Source organism: Aythya fuligula, chromosome 2 (assembly GCF_009819795.1).
Source record: "Aythya fuligula isolate bAytFul2 chromosome 2, bAytFul2.pri, whole genome shotgun sequence".
Classification (NCBI taxonomy): domain Eukaryota; kingdom Metazoa; phylum Chordata; class Aves; order Anseriformes; family Anatidae; genus Aythya; species Aythya fuligula.
Genome location: NC_045560.1, coordinates 159,433,519 through 159,455,273, shown reverse-complemented (window position 1 = coordinate 159,455,273; position 21,755 = coordinate 159,433,519). Strand labels below are relative to the sequence as shown.

Genomic DNA, 21,755 nt, shown 5'->3' with positions numbered 1-21,755 from the left:
GTCATTACTCAGCTCCCATGGGACAGCCACCAAACTGTAAGTCTGCATAAATGCTCTCAAGGAAATAAATCTCTTATATACCTTTTTTCTTTTCAGGACACATAATGCCCCCATTACTGCAAAAATTTAGTACAAACCTACAGCAATACCATAGGAGCTGTGAGATGGGAACACCATAATTGCTTCTTGTCCTACGTAAAAAACTGTGGATTGTGCCCATGCTTCCACAGGAAGATAGCAAGCCACCAGAAAACTCCTTACCCGTCTTTCAGCTCCAGACTCCTCCTCATCATCCACTTTGGGTTCATCCAAAAACTGAATCACACTGACTCTGTTTAAATTGGTGTCTGTCCAGCTCTCATCCACACTGTTCTGCAGAAGATTCTCTGGGAAGAAAAATAACAGACTGGGAGCTACTTTCTGAATATTCAGGGATGTGGTCTTGGATGAAAGACAGTTCTCAACTCATTAGGGCACTTTTGTCTCATCTGCCCACGGCATCAAGCTGCAGAGGCTTTGAAAACATAGGATCTAGCCTACAGATGTTGTCACCTCTTGTATGTCTCCTACCAGATCCATGGCAGCCTCTACAAAAGGTACTGAAGGTTTCAGCTCTAGCGTATCTTACCCAAGAACTAACAAAAAAAGGTAGCAATAAGGCACAAATCAGAAGTACTAACACAAAAACATCAACATGACAGGAAGCAAACCTTACAGACTACAAACTCCTCAGTCAGTAAATATAAGCAGAAGATTTGAAGACTAGGCTGCAGCTTTTTCACCACATGGTAGAGAAGCAATTTTTCAGTTTTAACAATCTGCCTTGGAAATCAACAGCAGTCAGTCAGGAGCTTAGGTGCACTACAGCTACCACAGTAACCAAGAACGGTCCAGCCAAGCAGATAAGGTTCACGTTCGCTTCCCTACATCACTCTCTGCAGTACACAGTACTGCGGACAGCATTCATAATGTAGTCTCTTACCTAGGCTAGGAGAAGGCTGCTGGGGAAGCAGGTAACAAGTGAGAACTTTTTCTCCTGTCTTTTCATCATCCTCTGTTTGGAATTTCAGCATGGGCTGGGACTGATTTTCTGCCAGCCACAGGGCTTTCAGGTTAAGATTCGTCAAAGCAAACGGCAAGTTTTGTAGTCTGCAAGAGAAAAGAAGAACTGTTGGTTAAACTTATTTAGTAACGAAGGCAATTCCACTCAGCTCCGGACTGCCTCATCTGCATTAGAGAAGGACAGGGTCTAGCCACTATGGGAATCCCTCACTTCTGTACACACAGAAGCAGCTGTCTCAAGCTGCATGCTGCTCTGCCACAGCCAGGGACTGATCTCCACAAACCACAAGGAACCTGAATCAGTTTTTAGCAGGTGACAACTCCTATCATTTCCCATGTGGAAAATGGTGAACTCTGAAGAGGGGTTTGAAAAACAAAAAGATGCCACTTTAATGCATCACTGTACAGATGATGTTCCAAACAGAAGCTCTGGTCAGCTTCCAATGGCTACAAAAATACCAGCCTCAGCTAGCAGAACTGCAGCTAAAACCTGCAGAAGCTTTCAGACCAGATCACAAATGTTTGCACACTGTGGTTATTTTTTCCTGTTTGTTTTAAATGGAAGTTTTTGAACTAGTCTACCTGCAGACTATTTTGTAAATAGCAAAGCCCCAAATCACACTTCTGCATGTGACATGGCACCTGGTAGAAATTTCATCTTCCCAGAGTCAGAGTATGCAAACACCCATGGAATCACATGCAAATCAGGAAAAAAAAAAACAACATCTCCATCCCTGCATGAATTGCAGACCTGTAGCAGGCTACAAACAATTGATTGCTGAGTGGTTCAAACCACTGGGAACTGGGAAAAACATAAGGCTTGGTCACCAATTACCTGAGGATTGATGACATACAACTACAGAATTTGGAAGCATGAATACAGTGGACCAGGAATTTCCCTTGATCTTTGTTTCACACATGGAAAAATGTCCCCATGCATCTGTATCAATTCTACCCTATGCTTTGCAGGCAAAAAGCTTGAGAGACACAGCCTCTTTCCAGAGCTTTAAGCAACCTCTCTAAACTGCTGATCCCATGATCAGCACAGATCCAGAGTCTCCCAAAACACACCATGGCCCAGCCCATAGTGCTTTTTCCAGCAGCCTCCTTAGGAATACACCTACAAGCCTGTTTACCCCTCTTGCTGCTCACCTATTCCCAGCCACATCAAGGACATGAAGCTCGGTGGTGTTGGCAAGCTCTGCTGGCAGGAGGGACAGGCGATTGTCTCGCAAGGACAGCACATTCAGATTGGCACAGCCTCCAATCTCAGCTGGAAGGGATGTTAGTCGGTTCCGATCCACATTCAGGTTCGTCAGCTTGGTCAGCTTCCCAAGGGACTTTGGTAAGGCCTAGGAAGGACATGATTCAGTAGCTGCTAAAGATAAGACAGCAGAATGGGCATAAAATCCTCTATTGGATGGGAAAAAAAGAAGCTGCCTTCTGTCCAGAGATGAGATTTCAGTATAGTTTCCACAACCTCAGGATAGGTTTTCCTGCAGGTTCACAGGCTGTTACATGTCAACTATTTATCTCAGCACAGCACACACCACTAGTCAAGATATTTCTCCTGGTCACCTGTCCATTTCCAATATTGATGTATTAATAAATTGTGAGCAGTTTGGATAAGAGAGATTTTAAGCTACACTACACCATGGCCCCTTGCCAAGTATAGCTTTTCTTGTAGTCCTTCTCCCATGAGACTGGATGCGTTTCTGCATTGATCCATCCTGGTTATCCTAGAGAATTTTTCTGAGAAAAAAATACCAAGAAAGCAGCTTCCACCAGGGTCTTCAGGGGTCTCTGAGCTAGGTGAACCTCTGCTGCAAAGAAGCTAAGAGGAAAGCAGCTGAAACACACTAAAGAACCTGCCTCAGAGGTGAGAAGATAGGATAAGATCCCTGGCGTGTAGCTATTGAACAGCACAGGAGAGGATTGACTGCTGGTGTACTTACTGTCAACATGTTCTCTGTCAAGATGAGTTCTGACAGATTTTCACAGTCCCCAATTGACTCTGTCACCTCCGTCAGCCGATTCTGGTCCACCTTGAGGATGGAGAGCTGCTTCAGCTGACCTGGCCAGGGCAACAAGCTAGGTGTGAACTAAGCCACAGAGATAATGATGCTGTCCCATGTTTGCCTGCCTGAAATGCCTCCCATCAGGGATTACCTAACCTAACAATACAGGCACTACCCTTCTTCCCAACCATGCTTGTTCACAGCTTTCATCTGTACAGATCAAGAACCTGAATGTGTCCTGTAGAGTTCTGCTCACCAGCATCATCTGCTGCTTCTGCACTCACCTACAGAAACTACGTCCATCAAGCCTTAATACTTCGTTACATACTGTCTTGCCTGAAGCCTCCCCACAGGAGCACTTCTGGGGCAGTTCAAGTCCTGCTCTGCTCCCCATCACACAGTACTCACCAATCCCATCTGGAATGCATTCCAACAGGTTCTGTGACAGAAGCAAGTCTGTCAGTGCTACTAGCCCGCTGACCTCATTGGGCAACTGCTCTAGTTTGTTCTCTGACACATCCAGACAGACCAAACGGCGGAGATTGCCCAGCTCCTAGGATCAGAAAGGAGACACTGTGGTTCAAGGGAGCAGTACAGGGAGGGAACAAAGCAGTGAAGCAAAAGACTGAACAAGTACTCACTGGAGGCAGGGCTGAGAGTTGGTTCCGGTCTAACCAAAGCTCACGCAAGTTTGGTAGTGCTCCCAGAGTATCTGGCTGTAACAGAGCAGGACAGTAGCAGTGTCAGTCCTTTCCAGGGGAGAAACTGCTCTAGGATATTCCAAATCACACTAAAACTCCTCAAAACTTGATACTGTTACTGCTTTCACACCTCCTAAAACCATTCATCAAACGGTTTATGAAACTAGTGTGTTGGTGTGCCACAATACTGCAGGCAAATGTTTGGAAGTGTCTGGGCTAGCATACTGGCTGCAGAAGCTCCCAACAGAAAACATGGAAGACAACAGCAAGGACTGTCCAGTAGCAAGCAAGACAAGAACCAAACAGGGTTTTGGAAATGCTGGCCCCATAGTAGAAATGTGTCTTTCTCCCCCTCCTCCCAGACATGAGTAAAAGCTTTTGGTTAACACTGGCAATCCCAACATGATATAGCAGCGCTATCAGCAATGGTAGACGTGTTCATAGCATTGCTCCTTTTGTTACCTATAAACACAACACACACTGATGAGCGTTTGATTTAGGAGTTAAAGCACCATTCAAGTGCAGTTCAAGCGTCAGCCAACTGTTTTCACAAGCGGGCTGCAGCTTTGTGCACAGGAAGCTGCAAAATCTCTTTTGTCTCCCATTTTAGTTGGCTTTCTGCCAAAAAGCATTTCAGAACATTAAGAACGGGATTCAGTAACAGCTTGATCCACAACTGCAAAGTTAAAGAACATCACTGGATTTCCCCCAATGTCAAGATGAGCTGTAATTCAAGATTATGCACTGGCTCTCAGCATGCTTAGGCTTAGAGCCCTCCATGGAGGCACCCCGATCCACAGGGTATACACCATATGCTGGGCTGACATAACTGTCAGGAACAGCATGGAATGGTCCTGTACTTTCTAGAGGAGAAATTAAATTATGAAGGGAAAGGCAGAAAGTCAGCCCAGCAGAAGTGAAAAACAACAGCTGGTGGCAGTGTAACACAGCAGAGAAAGAAAGTACCAGAGAACCTCATTGGAAAGAAAAGATCCTTAGGCAGCCAGATAGCAACAAAGAACGTCTCAGAGCAAAAGGGCTTGGAAAAAGCAGAGCAAGATGTGTATGAGGATAGTAGAAAGTGAGACAGGGCCAACACACAAAGAAAACATTATACTGGGAACAATGACTAGGCCATCCTGGGCAGATCAGAATCTTCCCAAACAACCCGAGGGTCTATTTCTTTGCATTTCAGACAAAAAAAAAAAAAAAAAAAAAAAAAAAAAAACTTCCACAAAGGTACAGGTGCTACCCCTACCAACCACCCATATTCCCTCCCCACCATCCCTCACCTACCAGTACTTCCAGGTCATTGCCACCAAGATCCAACTGTTCTAACTTGACAAGGAATGAGAGTGAACTGCAAGATACAGGGAATAGAAAGGGGAAAATAGAAAAAGAGAAAGAAAGAAAGAAAAAAAGAAGGAAAGAAAGAAAGGAGGGTTAGCATCAGGGACACACATCTCACAAATAACATAATTTTGACTAATTCCTAAAACTGGTGGGGCAATCCTGCCCCTTTTCACACTCCCTCTGAGCCAAGCAGTTTAGGAGAGCTGGTACCCCTCCCCCGGCCAGACCATGTGCACCAGGGAATTGGGTTCATTAGCACCATCAGTCCCAAAGTGGTCAGTTTCCACTCTGATACCAATTTGGCCTCTCCCCCTCCACTATAAAAAAAAAAAAAAATACTCTTTGAGCAAAAACGTGATAGATGACAAGCCACACCTTAACGTTGATGCCAATTTTTGTTGCAAGGATGGGGACCTGAGCACAGAGTTACAAATAACAGGAATCAGCAGAGGACAATACATATTTGGGAGGCAAGGGGAGCATAGCTGCAGGGAGAGGCAGGAATGACAAATTTAAGAGCCCCAATCTCCCCAAATGGGATGGACAAGCTGTTTAAGACAAAAGGAAAGACAACACTGGTATGATGTCTCAGAAAAGGTTAAGGTGTACAGACAAGAAGCTCACTGGGCAAGATACTGCAAGAAACCTACACAGGAACTGTGCTACAAAGCCTGTCAACACTGGTGGTCCCTAGGATGTACCCCACTATCCAAACACATTATAAACTGCTGATGAAAAGTCAACACCACAACACCAGGATTCAGTTCTTCTGACATGGTCCAGGTGTCCACAAGTTTTCAGCTTTCAGTCCTACCCCATCAACTCCAACACCTACTCTCCCAAACAGGGGCTGCTGCCTCTTGCTTTACACTAAGGCAGAATTCCCATTTAAAGCCTGCCTATGTCCCCAGAATGGATGGTCTTCAGTGCTTATTTTTTTCTTTATAGGGAAATGATCTCATAAAGAAATCACTGCACTTGTTTGTAAATACAGCTATGCATCTCAACACCACCCAAACTCAGGAAGTTGGAGGCTGGAAACCTGTGAGAAAAGAAAAAAAAGAAAAAACAAAAACAGATCTGTGTTGCCTGGAGCAGGCTAGAAAAATATTGGGACTACACAGGAAGAACAAGTACTCACCTTATGAAGTGGTAGATTTTGAGATATTATATTCACTCAAACAAAGGTTATCAACAGTATTGTCAGAAGGATTCTATTGTACAGCAGTATCTCATTATGACTGCACATTTGTTCTTTGACTTCTCTGAAGGGCGGAGCAGCCACGACTCTCCCTTAGCATCTTCAGTTTGAATTCCCAAAATAGGGAAAAGTGAGCCATGGAATTCATGTTGATATATGAGGTCTTACAACATGCTTCAAGTACAGATCTCTCTATACCATTCCATGAGAATACATCAATGTGAGCCACGCTTCCCAACTGATTGGCAAGCTGTGCCCCACCTACGTGGAATAGATGAGGAGTGATAACCAGTTGTACAAGACAAACTCTTTCAGAAGTCAGTTGACAGAAGGCCAACCACTGAATTTAAGTCTTAACAAGTCAAGGTCACAGTAAGCTGGATCTTTTAAGACACTGAATGACTACAGCAAAAACTGGAAGGACACTGTCACAAATTCAGAGTACCTAAGTCTGTCTATCTACTGCGCTCAGTAAACTTGCAAAATGAAAACATCATCCATTTTTATAAGTCATTCTTCTCTTTGGCAAGATCACTTGGACTTGTTTGGAGCCCTTATTGGGCACAGTTTGTAACCACACTAAGTAGAGATCTCATGCTTGACTGAAAGACCTGACAAAAATTGCCTTGGTCTTTTAAGGCACTTTCTACTTTTGGAAATCATCCTGTCAATTGGGAAAAATGAAAAGAAGCTGGAATTGCACTGCAGGATGAATACTAAGTATGGACTTAACTCTCAGAGAAAAATCCCCAAACTCAGAACGTGCTACAAGCATCATTCTAGGGAGTGTAGAGGCCTCATTCAGGTAAACAAGGGAACACTGGGCATGAGAGATCTTCCCAGAAACCATGAGTCTGTTCACAGACTGAATTCTCAAAATCTATTTACTTGCTGATTCCTAGATGGTGAAAAGCTACTCATTCTTCACTGCAGTTTAAAAGCCAGCTCTGGATGTAGCCATTGCTCCTCTTACGTAGTTTATCATAGTGGTGACATCTGCCTGCGTGAACACAGAACACACAAAACAGACAGCAGCGGGTCCCAATGCCAGGGCCCAAACTTCTCTGTCCTGTCTGTTCTCAGCCTGACATGAGGAGCTTCAGCTCTTGCCTTCCCCCTTGTGGCTATATTCCACGTAGGGTCCCCTCAGCCAGCCTCTTAACATCACCTTTCTGTGACAGTGCTTCAATGCTCTCAACTTCTGTGCACAGAAGATCCAGCAACTTTGGCATCAGAGACAAGATGACAGTGTTAGTTTGAACTACGTGTCTATCACTTCATAGTCACCAGGTATGAAGCCTGGGAGGTGACCCGTGCAGACTGTCAGCTCCCTTTTGGAAATGTCTTATCTAAAGGGTCAAAACTGACACATTAATTCTACAGCCAGATAAACCCTGTACTTGCAAAGCCTGGAGGAAAATAACCATCTGTAAAAGGACGTGCATGAGTCACAGCAACGTCCTGCAGTGAGGGAGGTACAGCTATCACAGAAGAAACAAAACTAAAGCCTGAACTGTTTACTGATACTGCTTATTATCAAAGCCCTGCTTGAACACATCATTAGAAGCCTCTTTTGCCCACTTATCTAAATAAAGCAGGAAAGCACAGAAGAAAACACAGGTAGCCAGATTGAATGCTTGCCATGAATAATAAGAGGACACTAAGGAAGGGTGACAATATTTGCTTACTTCGTGCAATCACTGGGGAGTTTGTGTAGCCCCAAAACTTACTGCTATTCAAAAAAGTCAGGCGGAATCCCTTCCAATGTATATTCAAGGAAGACTGGGGTTGTAACCATCAACTGGATGGATAAGCAGGCAGAAAACAAGCTGACAGTGCTAATGAAACCTCAAAGAAAACTCAGCAGACAATTCTTATGGGCTCCAGATCAAAGATTGATGTACAGCCTTATTAATTCTCCACATTCTATTTATTTGATAGCATCAGCTGCACCAAACATATCCTCTGCCAGAAAGTTAGCTCTATTCCTAACTCTCTGAGACATTTAATATGACTTACCTTTTCTACCTTGAATATTCCTTTGCCAGCTTATTTTTTACCCTTTGCAGAAAAGCCATTCCCACCCATTCCCCCAAACTGCTCAACCAGGACAATCAGAAAGAAAATAGACATAAGAAGCAAAATATACTGTAGACATTCAAATTACTAACTTCACTGTATACAGAGTTCTTCCAACACCCACATCAGTATGTATTCGTATTTCTCTTTTTCCATAACAATCGTCATTTGTTCCACCTCTCAAGGAAAAAAGGTTCCCACAATTTCCAGAAGCTTTTGTGTGGAACCCTGTCTATTCCAAATCATTTCTGACACAGAGGCTGAGGATAGACTCCAAATATTTTTCCCTGCTCTTAAGACCTGTACTATCTCTCTCCCTCCTCAACACAATCTACAGAAAACCTGCATGATGCAGCTAACTTATTCAAAGGTTTGAGCCCTCCCAATCAAAGTTCCAAATCTTATACTATAAAAAAAGCAAGCCCATGAGTCTGAACTATCAGGCAGGAGACTCCTGAAGCCAACAGATACTCACGTTGGTAGAGTCTTTAGCAGGTTCTCACGTAGTTCCAAAGTCACCAGGTTTGCTAAACTGTAAGAGAAAAGGGAGTTAGAAAGCCAAATTCATTCAATAGGGCTTCAGAGGTACCAAGGAGATGTTCATATCCCTTCCCTTGTGACAGTGTCTCATGTCCCACACAAATGCATATGCTTAAATCTGTACACACAAATGGAGATGAGGGAAAGGGGGAAATATATCTTAAATTACTTGTAATGACGGTGACACCTTATTGCAAAATCAGGGGGCTACAACACAGCGTCCAAACTTGGGGCAAGATAACATGATATCACATAAAGGACTGTCTGCCCAAAAAGATAAAAATCCCTCACATGTAGAAAGCCAAATCCCATGGGAGGGGCACTGCACCTCATGGACAAAGCACCACGAGGTTTCCCTTGGTTATTTGCTAGAAGCATGAGTCACTTCAACATCACAGGACAGACCAAACCTGTTTGGAAATGGGCAAACGGGCACTCATAGAAGGAGAGAAAATAGAGGATTTGAGAGACCAAGATTTACACCTTGCCTGTGCCACTGACCGTGGAAGAGTAGAAGCAGCTGAGTCCAGGAAAGAAACTTTTAAAAAAGGTTGCCTTTCAACAAGAATAATGCTTAGAGGTGGTCAGATAGCATATTCAGTACAGCAGCAACCTGTAGCTGGGAGAGCACGCTCTTGCCCAACAAGTCCTGCTAGCACTGCCACCCCCAATAGCACAGTGCTCCTACCCTGGCCCTCCCCTCCTTTCTGAGGAACAGGAGCATACTCACTTTCCAATGTCGTTAGGGAGGCTCTGCAAGGACACATCATTCAGGGCCAAATGGCCCAGGCTCCGCAACTGTGTGAAACCCTCAGGAAGTCTGTGAAAACATGACAGAATAAAGCGCCATCAATTCTGCATGCAAAATCAGTGCTGAACTCACTCAAATCCCCCAAAAGCCAGTCTTATTCCAATTGGTATAAACAGGTACAAATGAGACAGGCAGGAACCAATTCTGACCCCAGCTCCTGACCCCAGGATATGCCCCATTTCCAAGACACAAAACTCCTTGCAACAAAGTCACTACATGTCCAAGTATGCACACTGCTCTCTGTAGTATTTAAGCATGAACCACAGACTAAGCTACACCATGCAATCATTTAAACCTGGAAGGAGGAAGGGCTACCAAGAAATCCAAATACCCAGTAATGCATACTGCTGCAGAGGACACTGCTGAATTCCCCAGGACCAAGTAGTACAATCACAACAGCTCCAAAGTACAGTAGAGCAGGGAGAGACCCACAAAGCAGAGAAATCCTTCTTTCCTGATGAATTCTGGACCACAAAAAGACTGACAAATATCTTGTAGGGTAAGAAATGCTCCTCATTCCTGTGGCATGGGGATTCTCAAAGGCTGAAAGGCTTCTCCCATTCTGACAGTGTTTGGCACCACAAGAGGGAAGCAGAGTTAAATCTATTTAAAGGGTGACAGGCAGCACTTGCCCAGGAGCACAAGAGCAGCAGGCATCTGGCATCAGGCTGGCATCTCCAGGGACCCTTGCAGACAATACATAAGACATCAGTGCCTTAAAATATAGCTCATTGAGGCAGAGAAGCCACACTTAAATTCCCAGATCATTATGCGTTAAGAGCTTTAGAGAGAGAATACTAGAGAAGGCAGATCCCTGCTCCCAGACATAGTTCTGGGCATTGTGTTACCATGGAAACTGACCAAACAGGTTCAAAGCATGGCCACCCTAGGTTGTAAGCGACAGAGAGCAAAAAGGACTGAGAGAGCAAAGGATAGCATGCAAGGCTTTCTGTACTCCTCCATAACACAACCAGTCTCCATCCGTTCTGTTTTGTGCAGCATGGTAAAGGAGTAGGGAAAGAGTAAGAAACTTAATGCAAGAGGACAGAAGTCTCTCACACTAGTGGCATCAGTATGAATAAAGCCTCCTAAGTCCAAACCAAAGGCCCTGCAGAAGACAGAGGCCACGCCAACTTTCCCCTATGCTGAGTGTTCCACATGTCAGGAGAGCAGACAGCAGGAGGTCTTGGCAAAAGCAGGGTGATACAAGGCCTTAACTTCAAGGGAAAACAATTACAAGATGAAGACCAGAGAAAGCTAGGGAGGATGAGGAACTTCAACTCTCATTCTCAGCTGTACAAAAAGGCTGCATACACCTTCCTACCTGGAGAGGGGATTCCCACTGAAGTCCGCGATCTCCAAGGATTTGCAGAATTTGATGCTTTCAGGAATTTCTGGAATGTCTGTGAAAACAAACAAACAAACAAACAAACATTAAAGAAAAAGAGGCTTGAGGAGAATCCATCATGTGGAAAATGGGACACCAGGTACTGGTGGCAGCCTGAGACACAGTAAAACAAGCAAATTTTCACAGCTCTGGACCCATGACAGATCACTCTGCAGCACTGTGAACTGTTCTGACTCTCTGAACAGAAATGCACACAGCAGTGCAGTATGCAAAGAAGCAAGACTGTGGGGCATCTATTCCCTCACTGAGCTCTGACCTTACCATTACGGGAGATGTCCAGTTCCACCAGCTGCATGAAGTTGGCAACCTCAGGGGGAAGTCTCTGTATTTCATTGTCACTCAGGCCCAGTTTTCGCAGGTTCAGGAGCCTAAAGAAAGGCTAGGACAGGAAGAGAACAAAACTGGGTCAGCAGCAGTTCTGTGGAAAATGTGTTGTCTCACCTCAGGGCAAGCATCCATCCTTGGAGACAAATGCCATCTCTTCTCAATCTCCCTCCTGCTGAGGGCCCCAAAGTACAGTCACTGCACAGATGAGAACCCCAATTAAGGTCTACAAGAGACAAGGGTGAAACCCATAATGTAATGAGTTTAGCTTAATGATTTATTTAATATCTCTATTATCCCACTGCCCTTCTCCTTCCTGTGTAGGATGCAAAATGAACAGGTACCTTAGGAAACACAGAACACCTGTCCTAGGCATTCACATACTCCCATCATGAGGAAGTCACAATAAAGGAGCTCACAAACAGACCCGACGATGTTTATGAGTATGGTTCAGAGAAGCCAACAAAGGAGAAACATAAGAGGACATTCAGACTGAATCCTGTCCCTGCTGTCATAAGCATTCCTGCTGTACAGTACAGCTTGTCAAGATATCAGTCGCAGTTTCCTACAACAACAGGGAAAACATTTGTGCCACTTGTACTAGAAAAGGAGTGAGCAAACCATCTGTAGGGCCCAAGTAACCAAGAATTAGAGAAGGAAAGCAAATTCCTTTCTAGAAACATCAGTCACAGAAATGTTGAGTCAAAGGGACCTCTAGAGGTGTGCTAGTCCAATAACGTTCAATTTCTTCACACCTACTCTTGTCCTCAGAAGTGAATTACATTACCTATAAGAAGTAAATTAGAACTTTCGTCTATCATCCTCTTTTAGACATAAACAGCCTCTCAGTATGTTTACTAAACATAACATACTATAATTATTAGCTTGACAAATCTTGCAGCTGCTTCTAGCTATTGTTGGACATAGGATATAAGACAGGATGGAAATCAAGGCTGTGGTGTTTGCTGTATTTCCTGGATTGTTTTAGAATGGCTGGGAATAACAAACAAACATTATTAACCTGATACAGAAAGAGTCAGTTTCAAGACGTTTACCCATAACCTACAAATAGATCAAGGCAGAGACTGTTACATGTGTAATAACACTGAAGCAAGACTCTGATTATGTGCTTGGGTTCTGCCACATCACAGATGAGTACTCTAAGTTATCTCTAACAGCTTTTGAGTTTTAGATGACCAGACCTTAAGAGGTAAAAACTCAACCCACGATGAAAAAGAGAATTAAAAAGAAGCTTGGTAAAAACTCATGTCTATGAAGTGACAAGGACAAGCCACTTCTAATCTACGTAATCACCTTGTCTGTGCTAAGCCAGAGGCAGAAATGGAGTTACACTAAGCAAGAGAAAATGCAATCTCAAGCTTATTTGCAGATCATACAACAGGTTCAGAGAGTCAAGGCTGCCTACACAGCCTCACTGCGGACCAAACAAGAATTTGAGGTCTTCCTCAGCTCCCTTTCCAGTAATCCATCTGTATAAAAGGCTGCTGAAACAGACTTGCCCCAGGAACAGCTAAGGGGGTATTGAAATTCATTCAGTTTGGGGTGGGAGGGCACCCTCAGCTAACACTGCGAAACACAGTAACACAAGCCAGACAAGGGACGGGGAAGGAAGTAAAGGTGATGCAAAACGTGACTGTGAAAAGATACACAGACAATGAAGAGAGCTGCTCACCCCACCAGACGGGCTAACGAGTTGTATGCACCTGATTTTTCTCACAAAAAGCTTCTGTGCTGTAGACCCAAGCCTCTGCAGTTTCCCACAGAGGTGTCTCAGCCAGGAAGTGCTGCTGGGTGCGTGTGCAGTGCGAGGGACTGCCCAACACGGCCGCAGCTACACCGAGCTTGTCAGGCTTCCACATCACCCCACACACAGACAGCAAGAAACATGGGCTGAACAGCACCAGAGCTGGATACTGTACTGCTTTAGGACATCGGGAGCATGAAAAGCTTTATCAGGAGAAGAGTAAATTCGGTTTGATTTTGAGCAGCATGAGCTCTTTTTAATTCAGTTTATCTAATGTAAAATCAGTTTAAGAAAAAAGGAAGTAGGTGAAAGTCTAAATGACAGCAAAGCCTCGAGCCAGAGCAGGACATTTAGAGACTTGATTTGCTATTGTTTCTTAGATCCTTCTCCTAATTTTAGAATGTAAGGAAATTCCAGGCAAGACATTGTGTTGACCTGCTAGAGTCTGCAAGTTGGAAAATAACAAAGGGAACGGAACATCTATAGTCCAAACTTCTAGCGCTTCTGGCTACAGATTTTAAACAGTCTCAAATTAGATGTCCAGACTTAAAAAAAATAGAATTTACTAAATAAAATCATGCTATACGTTGCACTGCAAGATACATGGGAAGAATTTATTGACACAGGGATTTAAAAATAGTCATCCATGGAGGGAACTGCTAGCTGTGAACGACTTCTCTTTCGCCTACAGTTATGTTACTTTCTTAGCTAGGCCATCAAAAAAAAGCACTTGTTAAAAAAAAAAAAAGCACACTTCTTTGGCACAGCAGTTGTATCCATGCAGTTTATCACAATCTAACAAAACAAACTGCTTAACAGGCATTTTACTAGCATAGCTATGTTACTGAAAATAATCAGAACCTACATGCACACAGACGTGCTTTTGAGGCTAAGTGCAGACCAAGCCTCAGTTAGGCTGCTGTGACAATCTCGATTCTTCACACAATTAACTTCACTTCTGGGAGTTATCTACTAAACACAACACTGCAAGATACCTTGTTTTGTATTTTGTTTTACCCCTATTAAACAACGTGTTTTTTTTTCCTGACACAGCCTTTTTTTTTTTTTTGTGACTAAATAAACTCAAAACTTCACAGCACTGACAGACCATTATCAGGTATGTGCAGAAATTTCCATTCAGTAAACACCAAAACATCAGAGTAGTACATCCCACTCCTTAGAAGTCAGTTAAGCCGGACTTAAAAAAAATAAAAATAAAAAATAAAAATAGATAGATAGAAAGATAGATAGATAGATGTGATAAAAATTCAAATTAGTTAGAAGTTATCAGGGAAAATCACAAAAGACGGGTGTAGAATTAGTGTTCTTGTGCAAGAATTAAGATTTTTTATTTGCTAGAGAAGAAAGTTCAACAGGACCCAAGTGACCTGCCATGCCCAGTCTGACTAGAAAGAACCTGTTTTTAATTCTGTTAGGTAACAGCTACTTAGTCCTCACTGTTAACCCCTTACCAACAGGACTGTGTCAGTGAAATGCTGGCAGCTGAAACACAGACGCACCAGGTCTGTATTTTCCCTTTACAGACTGCTTTGTTCAATACTGTTTTCACCAACAGCACAAGGAGTTTTGCCAGGACAGCTTATCGGGGATTCCGTAACTGGTGTAGTACAGACTGAGGTGTCATTACAGTAAAAATGCCTAAGTAGATAGATGAGCGCTGCTGAAACACGCTGGTTGTTCAGCTGCTGTTCAGAGGGAAGTCTTTCTGCAGGAGGAAACAAAAGCGCACTTCAAATTTACCGTAGCAAGGTTTTTAGGAAAAAATCTATCAAGTAGTCAAGTTTGCTCTTATCTCTGCTAAGACTGTAAATTTAGTATGATGTAATGCGTGACAACATGAGGTAATCAAGAACCGAGAAGACTGCAAACACTAGATCTAGCATGATGCATGCAATTTTCATTTCACTGTTCTGGAAACTGGATACTTCAACTTGTAACTCCAACAGCCAGATTTACAAAACGTGACCGCACAACAGAACCACTTGTGACACTGGAAGAACAAATTAATTGTAAGATTGTTACTGGAACTAAGAGTGAAAGCCAAAGCAAATGTCTCTTTGGAGACCAGTAATTATCCCTTTTTCTAATCACTGTTAATCATGTTTCACACAGCTGGAAAAAAAATCACAAATTTAGTACCATACAGTATGTCTCTATTGAGATGAAACACACAACTTCAAGATTTTCTGAGCACCAAAACACACACACAAAGAAAAACCACCAAAGCTGCATGACTTAGATCCTTCCAACTAGAGCGATATAATAATAAAACCACAAGTCTGGAGAGAAAAAAACGAATGACAAACTTTCACAGTTGACTAGCAAACCAGAAGCCCAAAGACCACAAAGAGCAAACATGGATTAGTGAAACAAGACTCTGATGCAGAGGAATTCAGCCAGCTCAGAGTACGATGGAGATTATGACACATAAAAGAGGCTCAACACAAAGATGTGAGGGTATAAATTATATATTAATATATTAACAGCATAGCTGGGTAGGAGGAAAGGCTTTTGTGAATCAGAATATATTACATTTTGTTGTCACAGTAAGTGAACGGCTACAGGATGCCTAAGATAGAAAGCAACTACAAAATTGTCTTGCAAATACAATTCAGGTGGCATAAATTCTTAGAATATCCAGAGCAGTGCAACTACAATATAACAGACTGGAAGTACATAAGCCATTGCTCTCATTAATGTACTGATAGGCTGAAAATTAGTGAAAAGTATAAAGAGCCTCTAAAGCACTTTAAGATGAAAGATAAATAACTTCAGTGCTCAAAATCATAACATCGCATAAAATACAGAAAAATGTGAAATGCAGGCTCTGCAGCATGTTTTCAGCAGTGACATCCTCATTCAGGATCCCCTCTAAAGACAAAATCAGGCAAATACTTGAAAAGTCACCCAAGTTTATCTATGATTATGAAATAAAATTTGATTACTTCAATCTCTTACAAAACAAGACAAACTAGATCCATGGGTTTTTCAGTCCAAATGGACAATGAAGTAATATCCCCTTAATCCCTTGTACCTCACAGATCTTTATCACAAAATCATGAAATAATTCAGGTTGGAAGGAACCTCGGGAGGTCTCTAGTCCAATCCCTTGCTCCAAGGGTCAACTATGAAGTTGGACCAGGTTGCTCAGGCCTTTGTCTAGTCAAGTCTTCAAAACCTCCAACGATGGAGGATCAAAAAATTCTCTAGGCCCCTGCACCTGCCTCTTTATTATCCTCACTGAACATCCTTGTACCAGCCAGAACCTCCTAGTCCAACAATACCCCATGCCTCTCCTACTCCTGCCAGGGACCACTGGACTCCATCACCTCGATAACCCACCTCCCTGTACGCACTGGCAGGCTTTATGAAGTCCCTTCAGAGCAGTCTTCTCCAGGCTGAAGAAGTCCCTTTGGCCTATCCTACCACAGCAAGTGTTTCAGCCCCTGCACACCTCACCGAGCCCTCCTCCCCTCACACCAATTTGTCCATGTTGTTCTTGCATTGCGGGCTCCAAACTGGAAAAATGGACACGTTATCAAGGTGTGTCCTGCAGAGTGCTAGGTAAAAGGGAACAATCACTTCTCCAGTCTCCAGGTAAGCTCCTAGTCGTACACCCAGGAGGGTGGCCTGCTGGCCTTCTTCAATGCCAGGGCATTCTGCCAGACCCTACAGGGAGATGAACTCTAAACATGGGGACAAATTATGGAAACTGAACACCTCTGAGCACAACATCCAAAAGGATGAGAGGAGGCGATCAAGTACGACATGCAAAGAACATTGTCAACGGTAGTACATGCAACGTGAGGTCAAAATCACAGGCCTGCTTGCATAACCAAAGAAAAAGCCTCAAGCTCAACCCGCCTCCCCCCTCCACCCCCCCTTTTTTTTTTTTTTTTTCTACTGGGAAAAGGGAAAGAAGCATTAGCTTCAAACTGAAATATTACCAACAGCCATCCTGACCACAGAACACTCATCTTCAACAGTTAGGTCAGTCCTACTCAAAGAACATTTCCAAACAGCATATTGTGGTTTTACTCAAGAGAAACAACAACAGGCTCTAACCATGTAAGAAAACAAGAAACATTGCTAGCAGCAAATACTGGACCCATTTGGCAGATTCACCTTTGGCTCCTGCTGAGGAACTAAAAAAATCTCTATAGTGAAAAAGTACTGAGCTTCACATACAGATGGATTTGTATCCAAAAGATCCAGAACTTGTTTCTTGCTCATAATGTGAGGATGCCTGCCATCCCACTTTGCAGAGCTTCTCACCACTGGCATCCACTGTCTCAAGCAGTTCAGTATACGTGAAACGCTGTGCCTCCACTTAATTTATGAGCCTGGTTAGCCTGTGTCTCCTGCTTTGGTCAATGCTGTGTTCTTGCTTAGAAAAGCAGAGTGAACATAGGAAGGAGTAAATACTAACCTGATTTGGAAATTAGCTTTCAGTCTCACATCCTTCACATATCATGACTGCTTCCTAGCAATGCAGGTGGGTGGGACTAGAGGTGGTGCTGACCAAAACGAAGAGAGGGAGATGCCTAAATACTGAGACAGAAGTTTGACAGTCCCCTATTTCCCTCCCACACTTGAGGAACACTGACCGTCCCACTCCTAAACTAGCTGCTTCAGCCTTCTCCTGTTCTGCAAGAGAAGGAATGGAGCTTGTCACCCCTTCCTTCACACACAACCTCTATCAATCAGCTAGAGGTAGAAATCCCACTGCCTATGGATACTAGCAGAGAGCTTGGTCAGTAAGTGAAGGAGGCAGATTTTCAAACACAGTAGTTCTCTCAAAAAGGCAATTTGTGTCACTGGGGCAGGCCCAGCAGAATCATAGAATGGTTGCAGTTGGAAGGGATCTCTCAAGATCGGCTTATCCAACCCTTGCCCAAGGCAGGCTCAACTACAGCAGGTTTCCCAGGGCTGTGTCCCATTTTGTTTTGGGAATCTCCAAGGATGGCCATTTTGCAAACTCAGTGGGCAACATGTTTCAGTATTCAACAATGCTTTCGGTTAAAAGAGGAGACAAAAAAAAAAACCGTGTTTCAATCTGTTTAAACTGAATTTCCTCTATTTCACTCTTTGCCCATCACCTCTTTGTCCTGTTACTGGACAGTACTGAAAAGTCTAGCTCCATCTCCTTCACTCCCTGACAGGTTATATACATTTGTAAATTTCCTCTCAGCCTTCTATTCTCCAGGGTGAAGAGTCCCAATTCTTTCAGCTTTTCCCTGTATCACAGATGCTCCAGTCCTTTAACCTTAACCATCTTTGTGCCCATGGACGGGCACAATCTTGTCCATCCATGTATTTTCTGCACTGGGGAGACCCACTCTGACACTGTCCTCCAGATATGCTTTCACCAGCGCTGAGCAGAGCAGAAGAACCACCTCTAGTGACCTGCTGTCAATGCTCTTCCTATCTGTGGATCAACTTCTTGTCCATCAGGACCACCATTATTTCCGCAAAGCTTCTTTTGGTGGTCATTTCCTTGACTGTAACGGTGTGTGAGATTATTTCTCCCTGCATGCAGAACTTGGCATCTCCCTTTGTTGAACTGTATGAGACTCCTGTCGGCCCATTTTTCTAGCTGTTACGTTCCCTCTGAATGGCAACACAGCCATCAAGTACATGCAAAGTCACACACAACACAACACATATATACACAGCTAAATCCTAAAAAAGCCCTTATAAACTATTGCTTGTCTACAAGAGGTCCTAGAAAATGTCTGAGGCTCCCTCCTCCTCTCTGCAATTAGCATACCTCCACTAAGTTGTGTTTCTTCAGTTTGCTGAAATGGCTTACTTTTCTGAACTTTAATCCTGCCTCTGTCTACTTTCATATCCACAAAGCTCCCAACATTACTACTGAGGCTGTGGCAAAGCCCCAGGACATGAACAAAAGGTTAATGGAGCTACTGGGTTAGCTTGGAGAACCACAGTATTCAGATAGTGACGCTGGGAATTTGGACACCACCACCAAGGGCTTCCTTTCTGCTGAAGTGTAACGCTTAGCAGAGCCATGCCTCCTTTCTCTGCTCACTTAGCCAGATCTAGAGGTGGAAAATTAAAAAAAGGAGAAAGAATAATGAATGAATGGATCAGAACAAAACCCTTTGAAACACCACTCAACTACGCCATTTCCCAGGAACAACAAAATCCTGAGGGCAGACCTGGAAAGCCAACCATTCCCCAAACATGACTAATGGCCAAAGAGCCAGCCCCGCTCGGCAGGGGACAGTCCCCTCTCCTGCACAGCAGTGCTGCGTGACCCCAGCCACCGCAGCTGCCTGTGCAGGAGAGGCTCAGGGGAACTGGCCCCCTGCTTCGGCAGGAAGGGTTTCAGCACAGGAATGACCAAGGCAGCGTGGAAATAAGTGGCAGGGCCAGGGACACTGATGTACCCAAAGCCACCATGCACCTTGTGCTGACTGGCAATGCCTGCCACAGAGGGTGACTGAGTGCACCCTCACTAAGCTTGCAGATGACACCAAGCTGGGGGGAAGTGTCGATCTGCTGGAGGGTAGGAAGGCCCTGCAGAGGGACCTGGACAGGATGGGTCGCTGGGCAGAGGCCATGGGATGAGGTTCAACATGGCTATGTGCCGGTTCCTGCACTTTGGTCACAACAACCCCATGCAGTGCTACAGGCATGGGGCAGAGTGGCTGGAAAGCTGTGCAAAGGAAAAGGACCTGGAGGTGTTGGTTGATGCTCACCTGAACACGAGCCTGCAGTGTGCCCAGGTGGTCAAGGAGGCCAACGGCATCCTGGCTTGTATCAGGAACAGTGCAGCCAGCAGGACCAGGGAGGTGATCGGTCCCCTGTGCTCAGCTCTGATGAGGCCACACCTCGAGTGCTGCGTTCAGCTTTGGGCCCCTCAGTACCAGAAGGACATCGAGGCCCTGGAACGTGTCCAGAGAAGGGCTATGAAGCTGGTGAAGGGCCTGGAGCACAGGTCCTATGAGGAGCAGCTGAAGGAACTGGGGGTGTTTGGTCTGGAGAAGAGGAGGGTCAGGGGAGACCTTATTGCTCTCTGCAACTGCCTGAAAGGAAGGTGTGGGGAGCTGGGGGTCGGCCTCTTCTTGCAGATAACCAGCGATAGGCCTAGAGGAAATGGCCTCAAGTTGTGCCAGGGGAGGTTTAGGTTGGAAATTAGGAGAGATTTCTTCTCAGAAAGAGCAGTCAGGTATTGGGACGGGTTGCCCAGGGAGGTGGTGGGGTCACCGTCGCTGGGGGTGTTTAGGGAAAGGTTGGACGTGGTGCTTGGGGACATGGTCTAGCGTGTGACATTGGTGGTAGTGGGACAGTTGCACTAGATGTTCTTGGAGGTCTTTTCCAGCCTTAATGATTCTGTGATTCTGTGATCCAGTCTGTGGCACCTGCAAGCCCAGAGTTACTGCAGCCAAGGCCAGCGCCCTGTGCCTACCCACAACTCGTATGATAGAAAAATGAGCCCATACACCCCACACCTCCCACCCCACGTGCAGAAAGGTACGTTTTCACAGCCAAGCAAGCAGAGAAAACCTCTTTGGTGCTGAAGCACCCAAGGGATGATGAAAATACCCAGTACTTCAGATGCAGTCTGCTCCCCCCTTCCAGGTCTGCCTGAGGCACGGGTTGGTTTCTGAACTCTTTTCTGAACCTTTGTTTTCTTGAGGGTACAGAATAAAGAGCTTCCGGCCTCTCTGCGGCAGAGCCCCAGCTCTCCACTCAACTGCTGCTAATGCAAGGAGACCCCTTTGTGTTCCCCACACTGATGCTAACACAGAGACAGGCATGAAGCCGTCCACGTCTGCACAGTCATGTTTCCGTGTCACAACCCAAACACCAGTCCTGCCAAGGGCACTGTGCCTGCCTGGGGACGGGGACCAGGACACAGGCGCCTTTGTTCCCGGTGTCACCTTGCTGCTCTCCTCTGATGGCCAGCCTCACGCTCCTGCCTGTGCCTGCAGGAGAGCCATCCCCATGGCTGCATGTCCCGGCTCCTCTCCCATTTTCTCACAAGAAGTAGCAGGCTGCTCGTGGGGGCTGCCTCAGTGCCAGGACGCCTCCTGCACACAGCAGACAAGAGGCTGCAGGGACATTTGTCTCCTCAGCCAAGCATGCTTTAAGCAGACTTCAACAAAAAAAAGACGTGGTGTTTCTCAAGCTCAGCAGCACTTAGGGGGAGCCAGGTGCATGCCAGAGGAAGAGGAGTCAGACACCCAGCTCATATGGCCACGGAGCCACAATGATCTGACACACAGGCCAATGTTTTTGAAATAAAGCAGTGACAACTTATATATCCAAAGACTTACATATCTAGAGGAACTGGGTCCGCACTGTAAACATGCCGTTCACACCAGAATTGCCCCAAACCTTCTTGCTTCTGCAGTTAAAACTATTAGGGTGCTCCTAGGTTCTGGTGCCCAAACAGCAGGACTCAGACATCTCCCCATTTCCTCAGAAACAACCTGTGACCCACAG

The 21,755-nt window shown here is 44.8% G+C and overlaps 1 protein-coding gene across 17 annotated transcripts in view; it reads right to left on the bottom strand.

Moving 5' to 3' along the window:
- Window positions 1-21,755, bottom strand: part of SCRIB (scribble planar cell polarity protein) — a 116,625-nt gene that overhangs the window by 82,372 nt on the left and 12,498 nt on the right. For all 17 annotated transcript variants that reach the window (XM_032180973.1, XM_032180981.1, XM_032180985.1 and 14 more), the window contains exons 2-12: window positions 11,435-11,552; window positions 11,090-11,168; window positions 9,685-9,774; window positions 8,890-8,946; window positions 5,078-5,141; window positions 3,722-3,796; window positions 3,489-3,633; window positions 3,018-3,136; window positions 2,215-2,414; window positions 983-1,149; window positions 262-386 (exon numbers count right to left, since the gene is read on the bottom strand). In XM_032180973.1, coding sequence (XP_032036864.1) covers window positions 262-386; window positions 983-1,149; window positions 2,215-2,414; window positions 3,018-3,136; window positions 3,489-3,633; window positions 3,722-3,796; window positions 5,078-5,141; window positions 8,890-8,946; window positions 9,685-9,774; window positions 11,090-11,168; window positions 11,435-11,552 — 1,239 coding nt within the window. The remainder of the gene's footprint in view (window positions 1-261; window positions 387-982; window positions 1,150-2,214; window positions 2,415-3,017; window positions 3,137-3,488; window positions 3,634-3,721; window positions 3,797-5,077; window positions 5,142-8,889; window positions 8,947-9,684; window positions 9,775-11,089; window positions 11,169-11,434; window positions 11,553-21,755) is intronic.